Source organism: Haliaeetus albicilla, chromosome Z, assembly GCF_947461875.1.
Source record: "Haliaeetus albicilla chromosome Z, bHalAlb1.1, whole genome shotgun sequence".
Classification (NCBI taxonomy): domain Eukaryota; kingdom Metazoa; phylum Chordata; class Aves; order Accipitriformes; family Accipitridae; genus Haliaeetus; species Haliaeetus albicilla.
This window is the reverse complement of record NC_091516.1, coordinates 18,433,753-18,450,898: the sequence shown is the minus strand read 5'-3', so window position 1 is coordinate 18,450,898 and position 17,146 is coordinate 18,433,753. Positions and strand designations below refer to the sequence as shown.

Genomic DNA, 17,146 nt, shown 5'->3' with positions numbered 1-17,146 from the left:
CCGGCGCCGGCCCTTTAAACTCCGCCCGCCTCTGCCGGCGCCAGCCAATCGCCGGCCGCAGACAGCGCGGGCGGGGAGGCCGGTGACCTGCCGCGGAGCCGGCCGCAGAGCCGGCCGCAGCCGTAGCCCCCTGCCCGTGGCCGATCGCCGCCTTTCCCGGAGGTGAGGCGAGGTGAGGTGAGGCGAGGCGAGGCGAGGCGAGGCGGGGCGGGGCGGGGCCCGGGCCGGCGGGCGCCGAGGGGTGGCCCGCCCAGCCGAGGCGGGCGCCGAGGGCCCGCGGGAGCGGTCGGTCCCCCGCCGGGGGCCCGCCCCGGGGCAGGCTCCTCCCGGGGGCGGGCGAGGAGGGCGAGGGTGAGGCTGAGGCTGAGGAGAGCCGCCCGCGTTTCTCGCTGCGCTTGCCGCCTCAACCTGCTTCGTCTCTTCTGCGCTACAGGGCACGATGGGGTTCGTTTTCTCGAAGTCCGTGAATGACAGCCTGAAAGCTCAGCAGGAGTTTATGGTCATGAACTCACGGCTTCAGGTAACGCATACGCCGGCGGCCGTGTGGAGGAAGGTCACCCGCGGCTCGCTGTCTGCACAGAGCTGGGCTTGCGGCTTCGCCGCTGAGGTTTGCTCCCCTCCCAGGGTTAAAGGTGCTCTGCTGGCACGCTCCGGCACGCCCGGTGTGGTCATCGAACGCAGCGCGTGCAGATGTGTAAAGCACCTATTCTCTGGATCTAACCACTTCCTCGGATGTCTGTGTTAACAAGTTGTAGAGGTGCAAACCATCCTTATGGCAGCCAGACACTAAAATTGCAGTTTGGGTAACTTACCTTGAACAGTCCCCTGAAGCACAGCTGGGCTACTCCAGTCTTAAGCAACATGTACATGGAAGCATGGATACCATTCTCCTAAAATACATGAGTTAAAAATGTTTCGACACTTCTGCTATACACAGAATACACCGTCGTCTGCTTTCAAACATCTCTTTCTTTAGGTTCAGTTAGGTAACTGCAGTTACTCCACATTACTAGGAAGGTGTGACACAGCTGTTAGTTGTTCTAGAAACCTCAAACTAAATAGGGTGTAGGGGAATTTTTTTATTCCTCTCATAATAAAGTAGCAGCAGAGAAAGAGAAGGAAAACCAGTTGGACTAAGGTTCAGAAAGTTGTGCTGAACAGAACTTACAGGTGTAGCACTAGTTACAGCTTTCTGATTTGTTATTAGGTATCTTGTGATCTGTAACATGTTTATATACTAAATGCTAGAGTGCAATCTGAAGGACGTGGCTGGAGTTTGTGCGTTTAGTTTTGCGTTTAGATTGAATACGGGTGAATTTACAATGTTCAGTGATGGATGAACTTCCAAATTTATTAAGTTGCCAGTAGGTGGCGTATTCTAGTTTTCAAAGCAGCGTGCAGCTAGATTTTTGTAGGATCACATGTAAACTGAACTCTGAAGGTGACCCTGGAAACGTGGCTATGAAAGAGAAAGATAGCATAAGGAAGGATGGTATAATAAAATACTGGCTATCTCTTAACTGTTTAAAGAAAATCAACTTTTTTTCAATGTTTGTAAACATAATTTTCTGTCTGTGCTGGGTTATATGTTTCTCAGATGCAATCAGGTCTTGTATACGAACAATTTATTTTTTTCCCTATACAGAGGGGCTCTTCTCTCCCCACAAGTTTTTGGAAATCCAAATGACGGGAAGGTTTTCAGTTTGAGAGAATGATGATAAAATTAGAGTGGAGGCTTGCTTCATGATCTGCTTCTCTACTGTGTAGAATGAAAGACAGAGTGGAGGAAACAGCGTGAATTCAGGCTAGCATTTGTAGGGTGCTGCGGGCTTTGAATGGCAAACAGTCTTTGGCCTCCTGACCCCAGATGCCTAACAACTCTAGTTCTAGCCCAAATGCTCAGGCTAACATAAAAAATGAACTTCTTTGAGGACAGTTACAAAAAAGCCCTTTCAAGATTGCATACAAAATTTTTGTAAGTTGCTCTTTAGGAAATCTCCCTGTATTATATTTCTTTGTTATGACAATAGTAATAGTCAACATGGTAGATTTCTTTTTAACTCTACAAATGCCTGATCATATCTGATTTGTACTACATTTGCAGACATACCAGCTATGTTAGAAAACCTGCATCTTTTAAAAATGCATGAAGTGGGCAGTTATGTTGTGTGCAAAAGATGCAATGGGGGCAAGGGAAGGACTAAATTTTGTGTCATAAGGGGGTGGAACAAAATAGGTCTACTCCAAGCTTAGGAAGAGTGTAGGGAAGGGGGAAAGACTGCCAGTTTTCTTTTCCGTATGTGAGTAAAACCTGTGATGTGTCTGGAGTCTAGCGTTAGACAAACTACTTTCAGGCAATTTGTGGAAAATAGTATAGCCTGATTTATTTGCTTTTAGACAGAAATTGTAACTAGAAATACCTGGAGAAGTTAGGTCATGCTAGGACTGGAATGAAATAGCTTAACTTAAAGCATTAGATATTCATATATGGTGAAATACTGGGATTTGGATGCTATGAGTTTTCCCATCTTCCTCTGAAAACCATCATATTTATTGATAAGATAGATGTTTCCACTTCAAGCAATATGATGTATTTGCTATGAGAGATTAAAAAATACTGATTTGTTTTAAATGTAAATCTATCCCAAAACAACATGTGATTGAAACCTCTTGGAGCTCTTCCTAGCTTCTGAATGTACTTTGGAGTGCCCCATGATTACAATGTTGAGGGAATAGGGTACTATTGTTACTCCAAGCCAATTGGTGTGGATCAAGAAGTCATCAAAATTGTTTCTCCTAGAATGCCCTCCCTAACTAGCACTGATGGTATGACACTGCTCAGAAATGAAGTCTTTGGGTTGACCTGGAACAAAACACCACAGGTGTTGGTGACAGTCAGAATCTGTGAAGGCTTCTCCTGTTCCTTGGAGATGAGGAGGAGTCATAAAGTTACTGTGAATTGTTTGGAAGAGGATTATTGTGCTACCAGTTTCCATGACAGAACACTTTCTTTTTGCCCCCCCTTTTTTTTTTTAAGCCAAAAACATAGGTATATGCTCTCCTCTGAATGGAGAGAAGATACAAAGCTGTTCAGTCATTGACTTATCCTCTGTGGAGGATTGTAGGTTGGAAGGAGACCGTTGCAAAAATAGAAAGGTGAGCAACATGACGGAAGTTGCTAAGGTCCCCTTCAAATCCCAAGCCTTGGTGCATGCTAAAGCTCAGTTAGTTTTATAGGTGCTCTGATGTGTGCTGGACACCTAGACCAGCTCAACTACTTCAGAACAAGAGAATGTTAAAAGGCATTGTAAAGTTGTGGGCATATTTTTTTCTTTATACCCTTCTTGGGATAACTCTGAAAAGAAGGGGTTGTGGCCTTTTGTATCTTAATGTTTTTTTGGAAGAATAATAAAAGCCTAACTGTCAGTTTGCCTTGATGTTGAAGGACTTGCCAGTTGTTTGTATTGTCTTGGTATGGCTCCAGAATGAAATACCAGACTGTACCAAATGGAAACTGTTTATGGTAGAGTTTGTTGAGGCTTCATTTTTATCATGAGCCGGCTCCTTGAAGTGTAACTTGCAAAATTCTTTCCAAACAGTATATCAGATCTACAGCTCAAGCCCAGCATACGGCCTTGCTAAGAGCTTTTAGCGTGGCTGAATGGGTAAGAGAAAGTTGCAGGTCTCGGAGCATTTATAGCAGATTATTTATTTATCATGAGCTATGTGGGTGCTCTTAACACAATTAAAAGCAGGAATTTAATGTATTTCTTTTGTTGAAGTGCTATGGTCTGTACCTACTGTTGTGGTTAGGCTTTTATTCCTTGCTGTTTTTTTCAACAACCCAAATGTTCACCTTGAAAAAGCTATTTCAATAACTATTTACTAAGAAAGCCATTTTAAGATGTACAAGGCAATCTGGAAGAAAATACACATTTTGAAACTGGCAACTAAGAATGCAGCAATATTTGTGGCTGATCGTTCATTCCTCAGTATGGATTAGAACACTTGAAATGTAACATATTCTGTTTGATATTTCTAGGCAGTGACATTCCTTGACCAACAGGTGGGTCTTTTTGTAGGAAAACTTTATTGTGATGAGACAGGCTTAAGTATGATAATATAAGTACATTGTCTTCAAATCATTTAAAAAAATATTAAAACAACCTTGTATACTCTATATGTAGTGTTATTTAGAGTGATAAGCAAAATCATGGTAGACGATCATGGCATAGTACAAATTAAAATTTTAAATTTAATTAAATTTAATTTCTTACTGTTAATGAATTTGATTCTAGGACTACATGGAGCAAAGCTTACTAAATTAACCTTGTGCTACAGAAGAATATTTCTGCGCTGATGTGTAAAAGGCATTCTAAGTGCAACTTAAAAGACTTTTACTTTAGGGTATAGACATAAAAATGCCTAAGCTCTCAATGAAATTTTTGCCAAGCTTTCTCATGCAGTAGAGGAATAAAAAATGCTTTATTTTGTCTTTCTTTCATTTTTCTTTTGTTTTGAATGGAACCCCACCAAGCCAGTACTATGCCACTCCCTCCCCGCCACCCCCATCCCCCTATGCCCAGTTAGATTTTACTTTATGCCCTGCTGTTATTTTTATAGAGGTGATACTGCTTTTGGCTCTAAAAAGCTGCTTTTCCTTGCTTTGCTTGGGAAACTCTACACAAGGGAAACCAAGTACTTAGCGAACTACACAAAAGGTAACCCTTCAGAGGAGGAGGCTGAGATTTTGTTTTGTAAGGGGGGTTTAGGGTTATTTTTCCAGTGGTATTATGAGAGTTGAATGACATGAAGATGTCTTGATGTGTGTGGGACTAATACTGCATAATAAACAGTGTTTTCTAGTCTGTGAAAAAAAAATATTAAAGTCCTTGTAGCATTTGAAATCCTCGGTAGCTGTTTTCAATTATATCTCAATGTATAAGGTGTTTTCTTACTTAATGGGAAGAAATTTTTCATTGGAACTCCACAAATAATTGGTGGTACACTAGTCCTTTAATGACTAGCCCTTTTACTCTTTCACGTATTAGCTTGCAACATCATTAATAATGATATCTGAATTAATGACTAGTTTATAGTTTTGTAATAGCACTCTTTTTTTAACATGAGATGGCCACAATGGGGATGCAGTATCTGACTGATTTGTTTGTGATATCTTTATGTATAACAATCATACCTAAGGCATTAAGCACTCTCTCGATGTTGTCTAGCTCTTGAAGTTTTCATCTAGATACGGTTGTTGGCAAACTGTACCAAAAAGCAATAAGGAGAAAGAGGAACACTGCTTTTGGTCAGAGAATGGAAGAGAAAAATCTGTTGTATAAGCGACTGCCTAGTAAAGTGAATGAGGGCAGGTGAGCTCAAAAAGCAAGAATTATGTAGCTGGAGTTTAAGCCATGTGGAAAAGATTAATTTCTAGCTTTGTTGAATTGCTAAATGTGATACTGATCAGGTTCTAAACAATGAACTTCTTTCTCCAATAATTCAGAGCACAAGGAATTCTATAAACTATCACAAAGCATTCTTACTCCATTAACAAAAAAAAAAAAACCCAAACCAAAACCCCAACAAACCAGAAAATGAAAAAACTCTGTTTTCTCTAAACAAAACAATAAATCACATTTCCCCCACCCTAAAAATTGTTCCTAGTATAGCAGCACAATAGGAGCATTTTGCTGTCGTGGCAGATGTTAAGTAAACAAGTCTAGAACATATCTGGTCCTTGCAGAAGCTTTTATGAGTGGCAATGTTCTGGAGTTTCTGCAGAGTTGATGGTTGTGGAGAAAGGAGGTCTGTACATGCACAAGTACACATGTGCACAGCCTGAGGAAAAAGCAGGAAGAACAAGAGCTGTTTCTGGTCACAAAACTGCAAAATCATGGGAATAACTGAGATGTAGTAGGGTAGCAGGGCAGCTCATGCAACTGGAAATCTGTAATGGACAGATACAAGCTCTTCAGGAAAGATAGGTAGGGAAGACAAGGAGAAGGGCTGCCTGTGATGTAATGGAGTAGCTTGTGGGTTAAGGTCAGAGGAGAGGCCACCACAGTGGGAGTGTGCTGCAGACCACTGATCAGGGTGACAAAGTACATGAAGCCTTTAAACAACTGAAGAAAGCCTCTGGATTACTGACTCCGGTTCTCATGCAACTTCAGTCTCCCTAACATCTGCTGGAAGGGCCATAAAGCAGGACATAAGCAATTGAGTACATTTCTGGAAAATGTGAAGGATAACTGTTTGATAACAGGTAGGTACTGGATGGGCCATCCAGGGCTCATGTGCAGCTGGATTTGTTACTCACAAATAGGGAAGAACTGATCTGGGGTTGTAATATCAAAGGCAGTCCTGGTTGTGGTGGCGAGATCGGGGTCCTGAGGGGGCTGAGGAAGGCAGGTAGCACAGTGCAGACCCTGGACACTGGGAGGGCAGGTTTTGTCTTACTCAGGAAGCTAGTAGGTGACATGCTATAGGAGGCAGCTCTGGAGGATAAAGGAGTTCAGGAAAGCTGACATGTTCAAGGACAACCTCTTCCTAGTGGCCCTGGCAAGACAGAGCTCCTGGCAACAATACAGGTTGGGGGTTGACAACTGGGGAGCCACTCTGTAGAGGTGGAGGGGACACTGGAAGACAGCAACCAGAGCATAAGTCAGCAGTGTGCCCTTGCAGCAAAGAGAGTCAAAAAGATCAGCAAGGAGAGCCTTATAAACAGTAGTGCAGCCAGTAGTTTGAGGAGAATGACTGTTGCCTTCTGTTCAGTGCTTTTGTTTAAATGCATTTAAATACTGCATCCAGTTTTTAGTTTTTGCCACCCCCCTTCTCTTCCCTCAATACAAGAAAAATGTAGATGTAAAGGAGCAAGCTTAGCAGCTGACCATCAAGGTGGTCAAGGGCTGGAGCACTTCTTGAGAGGAGGCCAAGTGAGCTGGACTTACTCAGCCTGGAGATGGATGCCTTCTGGAGCGCAGGATCCAACAGCAGCCCCCGAGCAACTGGGAGGAGGTTATCAAGAAAGCAGAGCCAGGGTGTTCCCAGTGGTGGACTGCAGAAGGGTGAGAGATAGTGAGCATACATTGAAACAGGATCTGAGGAGCAGTTCAGACTGAATATGAGGAGAAACCTTTTCCCCCATAAGGACAACCCAGCAGTGGAACAGAGGTCCAGTGAAGCTGTGCAACCTCCATCCTTGAGGGGTTTCAAGGCCTGACTGGATAAAGCCCTCAGCAACCTTGTCCAATCACATAGTTGACCTTGTTCTGAGCAGGACTTGCTGAGGTCCTGTCCAACCTGAGCTATTCTATGATGCGCTGACCACCATGGAAGCAGGCACAGACTGTGGCACACAGTATTTTGTGGATCCTGTGAGGCAGGATCTCCTCACATCTCCTTCTTCCCAGACTGAGAATGATGACAAGTTACTGCTTGACGTCTGCATTCCTGTTGAGCACCACATGCACAGCAGCACTGTGTAGAAACAAGATGTGACTTGGTCTAACTTCTAACTGACAGTTTTCAGTCACATACTTTAGGTATGTGTAAGCGATACTGATACAGAAGTAACATCACAAGGAAGGGAATTCAGAACTAAAGCCTTAGTGTGCCCTGCATGTCACATTGCAAAAATTAAGCAAAAATCTGGTTAAACAAAAATCACAGGTAAGTTTCCCCAGCACTGCTTAATATTATGTATCTAGCAGTAGCACATACATAAATCAGTCAAAATCGGCAATTCCAGTAAAAAGCTATATCCATTATTTAAGCAAAACTTGTTATAAAAGTCTTGCTTTAAGACTACAGCAGGTTGGCTCTGCCAGACTTTTGGGGCAGATTGGACTGGTAAGAGTGGGAGACTAGAGGACTAGAATTCTTGAAAAACACAGGTTTTAGGAGAAAGTAATACAGCAGGAGCCAAAAATCACTGAAAGTGCTGGAAAGGAGACTAGTTAATGCTTAAGGCATATCATAATTTCTGTGGCTAACAGATTTTTGTTGTTGTTTTGGGATAGCAGTTCAGAGTAATTTGGAGTTTTGTTTGGTTGAGTTTTGGGTTTTTGTTTCTTTGGTGTGTTTTATCCCAGCAAGAGAATTCCTTATCAGACAAGAGGATAATCTTCTCTGTGGGAAAGCATAATTGCATTCAGGAGTCAGAGATATTCCTCCAAATTAATCTTTGATGGGAGCCACATAACATTTGAGAAAATAAACAGGCTAGGAAAATAATATACTTCTGACAAATCTTGTATTTACCCATAATAAAAATGTTTGATTATAACCTCCTGTCTGCAATATGAATCTCTGGATAGTCTCACTCCCCTTCTCCTGCCATCACTGCTCTCTCCCTATTTTATTATGTCAGGCTGTAAAGTGCATTCTTCTCCCCAGGTAATATTGGATAGCCAGGAAACAGCCATAGATCTGCTTTCATAGCAGTTATATAGACTTGCTTCCTGTATGCTCCCTGTGTGGGCATGGGAGAGGTTCCATATTCCTTGGTGGAAAAAAAAGCCAATATCAAGAAAAGCTGGGAAAGTAAGGGGTTAATTTTCCTATTTTGACAATTTATTGCAATAACATCTTCTTTTCTGAAAATCCATGCCATCCTCTCCTTTTTCAAATCTTTTCCCTTTTTTGGGGTCCCCAGTGTCATATAGGCTCATTTTGAGCCATGGGAAGACTTCATTAGCCTATTCTAATGAGGGCCAGCCAATGGTATTGAAGCTCCTCTGCAGTTCTGTACCTAATTGGATATGTTTATGCTCCTTTTTTTTTTTTCCCCCCTTCTCCTTTGGTGGTGTTTTGGTTTTTTTCCTGCTTTGTTGTAACAGCTCCTTTTGAAGCTTTGGCAGTGATGCAAAATAATAAGGGAAATAAAAACTAGCGTCGTTTTTTTCCCAGTTAGCAAAAATTGTTAAGTTGAATAGTTGGGCAGATAGTATAAAACATTGCTAGGGTAACTCATCCTCCAGTGCAATAATGAATACTCTGACTTTTTAAAGATGAAAAAGAATATAGCAGTTTCTTCTGTAAGTAAAATGTTCTTTTGGACACAGCATAGAAATGCCAAAACCATATTTGACTCTTGCAGATTCTGTACCTGTAGAAATAACTTTATTTATCCAAATTATAAATCACAGGATTTCTACTTCTGAACGTGACTCTTAAGTGTTCTGTGCTTTCATCTGTTCTTCAGCTGTTGCCTATGGAGAAAGATGTATGAATTTTGCACTGTATGTATGAGCTACGGAACATATAAGAATATGCTTTGGAACATTATTTCTTCATAACATTAATGTGTAAACATTAATTTCATTAGACTGTAATTTGATGTTATAAAAGATGTGTGACAAAAGTATTTTTATTTGGAAAAACTATCAAAAACTCAGTGAAAGCATAGATAAATGCAACTTAATATCATATTTTTTTCTTTCCTCTAAACTATCAGCACTTGGTTAGAGGCAAAACATAGCATGATTGCATTACTTTTCTGCCAGGGTTGTATTGCCTTAAAAGGTTTGCATTGAATGGCAATAAATGCAAGGAATGAGGCAGTTTTCTCTTCATGTTCAACAATTTATTCTTAAATCTGAAATGAAAGTATAGAAGTACCCCATAGCAAGCTTCTTGATAGACCATGTCTTATGATCAAATTATAGCAGATTTTCTTCTGAATTAAAGTAATAGTAAAAAAATAAAGTCAGACCTATTCTAAGTGATGGAAAAAACCCAGAACATTTCAATTTATATCCAGACACTCAGCAGTTTCTCAAAATAAAATCTGGCCATAATTCTATGAAATGTTGTTTGTGTAAAATTTTAGATTGGAGGATTGCTTTAGTATTCTGATTGTCCTGATGAATTGGAAAATGCCTGAAATAATAGGCTTTGGCATAATAGATAACAGAATAAATACCAGTCCAGAGCATTATATCCAAGAAGCAAAAGTTAAATAGATTAACCGAGTATCAGTCATTAGACTTCAGGAACTTAAAAAAGACCTAGGCTGTATATATTTGTGCATAAATATCAGTGTATTTGAAATATATTTATATACTGACATATAAGCTGAGTCAACAGCACAGATTCTTGTAAAAAGCAAATTTAATTGTGGATTTATTAACCAGGGGATAAAATTACTCAATTTGCACTGCTGGTGACTTTGCTAGGAAAAAGATTTTGATACTTCTTTTAATGAGCAGACAAGCTGTCAAAAGTTCAGAGGATGGTAGTAAGAATAATAAAAGCATTAGAACCTACAATGAAAGGATGAAAAAATTCTTTGTCTGATGCTATAAACACATCTGTTATGAATTTTGTGTGTGTTGGTGATGTTTTTTTAATCCACTCAATTTTCTTATATGTCCTTCTAGAGATTGAGTCTTTTCCATTGCAAAAGCAAGCAAGCAAGAATTGGGATAAGTATTAGGAGACTTTGAGTGCTTAACTGTCATTACATGGATTACTAAGAAAGGCAGTGAAATCTGTCATTGGGCGTCTTGATTAGTTAAATAAACATCTATTTCAGCTCCCTGCTTCTGGGCTAACTTTAAGGGACCTCTGAATATGCTTTCTAGCCTTATCCTCATGACTATGCACACACAGAAGCTGAAGTACCTGAACGGAATGTAGGTCCATTTAACCGAAGGCTGGCTAATGTGTAACGACTCTTTCTTTCAGATTTATTTTGCATTTAATGCTGTTTCTTCCTTAGCAACATCTCTTTTCCAACCTTACCATTTCTAACCAGCTCAAACACATACGTAAATGTGATAAATTTTTTTTTAAATACAGAAAATACCTGTTTTTCAGAGTTAACACTGATTTCTGTGTGAATGCTATTATATTATATTGTGTTATGAGTGAGATTTTTATCTAGCTAAGATTGCAAAATGTTGTAACTTCAATTATACAGCTGTTTGTTATTGGTGTTTGGTTTTCATTCAGTGTCTTTTTGAAAATGTACACAACAATCTTAAGGTTTATATATGCCCAGTAAGAAATAAGTTTAAACCTTTCAACAGGAGTTTTAAGTTTGTTTCTTATTGGGAAGTATTTGATAATCTAGTTATCCTCCCAGTGGTTTTTGAAGTTCTTACTTCTTAAGAAACAGAAATTTCTGCGGTAACATGTGTGACAGGATATAGTGAAAGAGACAGCTGAAGCATTTTGAACACTTGTTCGAGTGAAAACCGAAATTACCCATTTGGCATAGAAAAAGTACAAGCAGTAGTTGTACCTGCACAGTTAAGAAGATAAATGTTTCTATGCAAATATATACACCTTCCTTAAGTTATTGTTTTTGTGAGATTTGAATTGAATAATGGATTCTACTGTCCTTAGGACATATTAATACATAACAGTTTGCTGAACTTCCTTTACTACTGCAGATACTGAGAATTTTGTGAGGGAGAGTTGAGGAAAACCTGACTTACTCATTAGGCAGCTCAATGATCTCCTCTGCCCTCCTCTCCCCAGCTAGTTTTAAACTGGGAAAGAATTTGAGTTTTTCGTGGTTTTTAAAATGAGACTTTATATGCATAATTTTTATTTCAGTTAAATTAAAAATGTATTAAGAATGTAAAGATGCTATTACAAGATAGGTGAGTAGGAGTTTCATGGGAAACTAGACAGTGAGCCACATTTTGTTTTAGTAATTCAACTTAAAGACAAATGCAAAATGTTAATGAAGACCAGAGGGGAAGAAAAAACTTCTGAAAAAGGAAAATATTAATGTCTGTTCCATGTGTAGTAGACTAAGAGTACTCCATCTTAGACAGGTAAGACAAATTGACCTAACAAGCCTATCATTTTTTCTTGGTAGGGACCTGTATCTTTTACAAGTTCCTGTCCTTATCCTAGGATGCTTTTTGAGTAATGAGCTAAAAGTAGGAATGGAAAAGACAGTATAAGATAGTATAAGTAAGGGCAGGGGGAGATGCTCTGTTTTATTTGAAGATGAAGTATATTTGCAAATAGTGTTGTGGGATTCTGTTGGGGTTTTTCTTACTAAATTCAACTAGCCCGTTACTCAGTCAACATACTATCGATGATTTATCGGTTGATCATAAGAAAGGCTTTGAAAGGCGTACGAGTGCTATGTTTTGACTCTTGGCAGGAAAAAGAATGGCTAATGTTAAAATGTCAATGAGTTTCTGAACAATAAAACATCTTTTCATGCCTTATCACTTTCATTGATCAAAAAAGAAGGAGAACTGACACATGCTTCTGCAGAGGCTGCTTTCTATAGAGTCCTTCCTGTCCCTAATAAACCTTTGTGTGATGACATTCTTTCCATTGACGGATTTGCCAACTTATCTTTGTTAGTAAAAGATCAGCCACCTCTAGCATGATACCTGAAAAGTTTAATTTTTCCTAACATCTTAGACACTGAGTAATTTTCTGCAGGGTTTTGTAAGTCCCTAACCTTTTCCTCTCTAAAGTTTTCACTGAGAATTAGTCAAAAGGATTTTTTTTTAAGTTCTATTACAATGAAAACAATTGTTTCCTATCTTCCATGTGAAGTAAAATGTAAGCAAGCTTTGCCTTTCCTGACTACTACCATCCTTTTCCCTTTGGGATGGGAAATAGCTAGATTTGTTCTCTATTGACAAGATACTAGTAGTGCTTATGGCATCTCTAATGCATTTGTCTTGAAGCATTGGAAAAATTATTTTGCCCCTTAGGTGATCAGGGCTTAATTCAGGAAATAAATGCTCTCTGGTAACAATTCTATATCCTTATTAGTTTGCGTGCATCAAATGGAACGGAACAAGATGAATGATATCTGTACTGAGGAAGATTAGAACAATCTATCTCACAGGAAAAAAGCCAGTTTGGTTGGTATTAGCTGAAAGATTGTATACTCTGCCTGATCACTCTAAAGAAATAAATGCAGTGGTTTACAAAGAACAGATTTTAATAGCTATTTCTAAGATGCAAGCACTACCAGCAAAAGATGCAAACCAGACTGATTGCTCCATCAGTAATGAGACAAATATTAATTAAATATGTTCAGTGGAATCAGTTTTACCAGTCTTTTTGCTGGGGAATATCTGTGACTAGTACATACCATTGTGAATGCAGCTTGCTTAGGTAAAACTTTTGTCTTGCTTGGAGACGCACCTGCAGCTAACCCTTACATGTGTAGGCTTAGTTTGTTGTGGGGATTTAACTAACTTCAAAGAAAAAATGCCTTCTGAAGCTGCCTCCTTTAATGCTATGAATTTTCCGTAGTTCATTCCTTCTTAGTAGAGCAAACCTACCATTTTAGTCTTCTGCTATTAAGTCCACTGAAGTCAAATCTGGCCATTTACTTGTTTTTCTATGAAATATTATTTCTTGAATGCTAAATTTAAAAAAAAAAAAGGGGGGGGGGGGACGGGACAGGGAGGGAGCCCTGTATTGAGCCGAACGCGTGAGAGCCCAGGAGGTACAATAGATAAGTAAAGAGATCTTACACCTATTTTAATTCCATAACAAAATTGATGTAAAGAGAGCCATAGTAATTTTGCAAGCCAGAATCTTAAATGGACAGGAAGAAACATCTGATTTGCAGGTGTTGTTGGTATTATAATACCCTTTCATACTTCAGTATCATTTTACAGCCATTTCTTCTGGTTTTCATTTCTGATTCAATGCTCTGAGTCTTTATTTCTTTTTTTAAAAAAAGGGTTTATGAGGCACACAAGGAGCATACCTAGAGGCATTACTGAGGGATGGAAATAATAAATCAAATAGTACTTGCTTATTCAGTTATTAGTCAGATTTCAAAATTAATTGATGTTGTGACGTTAAGTCTGTCTTACACTGCTTGAACTATTTTAGTATTCCTACAGCATGGGTACCTTTTTTTTTTTTTATATATAACTGGCTACCCAATGACTTTGGTTTGTCTTTATAGAGCTTGTATAAAACTCCTGAGACTTCTAAACACTAATAACAGTACCTTAAAACTTTGCTTACTCTGTAGATAAGATTATTAAATGCAGGTGGAGGACAACCTTCTTCACTCTGCTGCATGTTTGTTGCTCAAAGACCACACAGCAGAAGCATGGAAATGCTAGGTTACTGCCAAGAAATCTTACTTTCATACCACAGACCATTGGATTGAGCCTCTCCTTTGCACAGCTTAATGTCAATGGATTTAGGTGCTTTTGGTATTATTTTCTTGTTATATGGCATGTGATTCCAGTAACTTATTGACAACAACAGGAATATAAAAGATTTTTTTCAGTGCAGTTTACATTCTAGCTTGTGGCTAATATTGTGAGACCCCTTTCTTTTTATGATAGCTCTTGGGCTGTAAATATTTTGTAATGTGTCTCTGCATTTGGAAGCTTTAAAAATTGAGTTTTCTTTTTAGGGAGTGTAGTTTCTTGCAGTGCTAATAATTTTAATTGCTTTGTGTACTTGATGTGAAAAATACTTGCAAACAAACTTTGACGAGGCAGGATTAAACATTTAAGTCTGCTTTATTTTAACTGTTTGATCTAGAGGCCCATTTCCTGACACTCCTGTGTGCATGCTGGTCATAGAACCAAGCAGACACTGTGTAATTATTACAAGTTATCATCTCTGTATTGCACTCTGGTGGCTTACAATAGAGGTGTAAAAGTAAGTATCACTATTCTATTTTCCATTTAGCTTTGCTAAAGAACATTTGCAGCAGCTTCTGGTTTTGCACTTTGATTAGGAAGGATGACACCTAGGACGAGTCACATAAGCCTTTAATCTTTTGTCTGCTTATGAAATGCCAGGTGCATTGCTACTGCAAGGGGTTTGTGGAGTTACTTAGCTATACTAACTGCACACCAACTTTTATATGTGTTTTGTAAGCGATTTGCAGATTTTTATATGTGTGACACTCACATTTTTTAAAAAATAAGCCTTACTTTCATTGTGCCTCTGAGTACTCAGAAGTTACTAGTTGTTTAAAGAACATTTTCAGAGTCTCTGATCATTAAAAAACTGTATGTGAAAATAACATTCTATTATACGCACAGTAGCCGTGACCTATAACAGATGTGCAAGAGATTAGCCTGTGACAAAACTGGTGGTTCTTTTAACATGAGTGTAAGGATATTCCAACAGTTTCTTCATGTTTCTCTTTTATTAGATTTAGATAGTGAGTTTCAGAACTTAAGCAGAGATGGTGTATATTAATCTGGCTGATAATTCCTTTTCTGTCTGAATATATGTTTCCCAAGCTGTCAGCATAATTATGTCTTAATAATGTTGACATGACAGTTCCCTGAATAGGTTTACTGCCACAACCACTCTCAAGCTAAGTGTTTGCCCTGCCCACTATTTTAGAGGGGTTAGGGAAGACAGTGTATGTGCCAGGAGAGCCATTAAATATATAAGGTTGCAAACAGAGGCTTTATCCAGGGGTGATTACTATCTCTTCCTCTCTCCAGATACGTTTTGACCTGCATGAAATACATAGGATCACAGAATGGTTTGTGTTGGAAAGGACCTTAAAGATCATCTAGTTCCAACCCCCCTGCCACGGGCAGGGACACCTTCCACTAGACCAGGTTGCTCAAAGCCCCATCCAGCCTGGCCTGGAACACTTCCAGGGATGGGGCATCCACAGCTTCTCTGGCCAACCTGTTCCAGTGCTTCACCACCGTCACAGTAAAGAATTTTTTCCTAATGTCTAATCTAAATCTACCGTCTTTCAGTTTAAAACTGTTGCCCCTTGTCCTGTCACTACAGGCCCTGTTAAACAGTCCCTCCCCATCTTTCCTGTAGGCCCCCTTTAGGTCCTGGAAGGCTGCTATAAGGTCTCCCCCCAGAGCCTTCTCTTCTCCAGGCTGAACAACCCCAACTCTCTCAGCCTGTCCTCACAGGAGAGGTGTTCCAGCCCCTTGATCATTTTTGAGGCCCTCCTCTGGACCCACTCAAGGAAGTCCATGTCCTTCTTACGTTGGGGGTCCGCACCAAAGCTGGATGCAGTACTCCAGGTGGGGTCTCATGAGAGTGGGGTAAAGGGGGAGAATCACCTCCCTCAACCTGCTGGCCACACTTCTTTTGATGCAGCCCAGAATGCAACTGGCTTTCTGGGCTGCAAGGGCACATCAGAGAAATTGTGTTTAATACACATGGACAATGAGGAGAGAGCATTTTGCACTGGCTCTGCTTTCCATTTCTGTTGAGCCTTTGTACGCCACCTTGAATCCCATTTGTTTTGCTTTGTGCATCAGCTTAATACAAAATGCAAGTAGCATCTGTTTCTTCCTACAGCATGTGAACATGAAATGGGAAGGCAGAAAGAGAGAGAGAAAACAAGCTGAGAGCCTAAAGTATCAGAAATTTCCAGTCTATCTGCCAGTGCTGATGTGGCTTGTAATCCAGAGAGGACTGTTTATTTTTTTGCAAGTTGTCAAAGTTGATTAAATTATTTCAGATGAGAATTTTCTCTCACTGGATTTTAATCAATGAAATGATGGTATAAATGCTCTTTTCTGTGGTTTGACATCATTGTGACAGTCTGAAGAATAATCAATAGAAATGATAAGGGTAGTTACCACTGACTAGTTCATTAGCATTATCAGTTTCATAGTAACTGACCTTTTCCCTCTCTGCCTCACTTCTCTTCATCTGTCATGTTTCATTTTGTCAGATTGATTTCCTTTTACTATAGCAGCTGGTATGTGGCAGACTTCAAATGCTAATCAGCCCTTACAGTTTCTCACACGGTGTTGAGAAACTACTAGCTGTATTTAAAGAAAAATGGGAAAGTTATTTCTAATTGGGTCCTCCTGACAGTGTTATAAAATAGAAAATGTTACTTGCTACTAGTACCCATTTTATTTTGAAATACTAAACTCGAATTTTAAAATTACACAATCAATATTTATTACCAGTAAAGAAGTTACTACTATCTTTTGAGGGAATCTGTTCATTATGGAATTAAACTCACAGAAATTTATATAGGTTATTTTTAATTATGATATTAGCTGTACTTGTATATGTGTCTCTAAAACATGCTCTGATTGTTGCAGGATGTGATTTCTTAACAGGAATAGAAAAGCATGCTTTGATGTGTACCCACACATCTACATCACAGCTTCAGTTCTTTTGTGCCATGCACAGCAACCTGGCTGGGAGAATTACAGCATCACCCTTC

General features: G+C 39.5%; 1 protein-coding gene across 2 annotated transcripts in view; it reads left to right on the top strand.

Moving 5' to 3' along the window:
• Positions 1–3: 3 nt before the first annotated feature.
• Positions 4–17,146, top strand: part of PLGRKT (plasminogen receptor with a C-terminal lysine) — a 32,861-nt gene continuing 15,718 nt past the window's right edge. The window contains exons 1-2 of one of the 2 annotated variants that reach the window (XM_069777720.1): positions 4–162; positions 434–520. In XM_069777720.1, coding sequence (XP_069633821.1) covers positions 440–520 — 81 coding nt within the window. In that variant the 5' untranslated portion in view covers positions 4–162; positions 434–439. Of the gene's footprint in view, positions 163–226; positions 521–17,146 lie in introns of those variants that run through there. The other variant, XM_009921381.2, reaches the window with a different exon arrangement.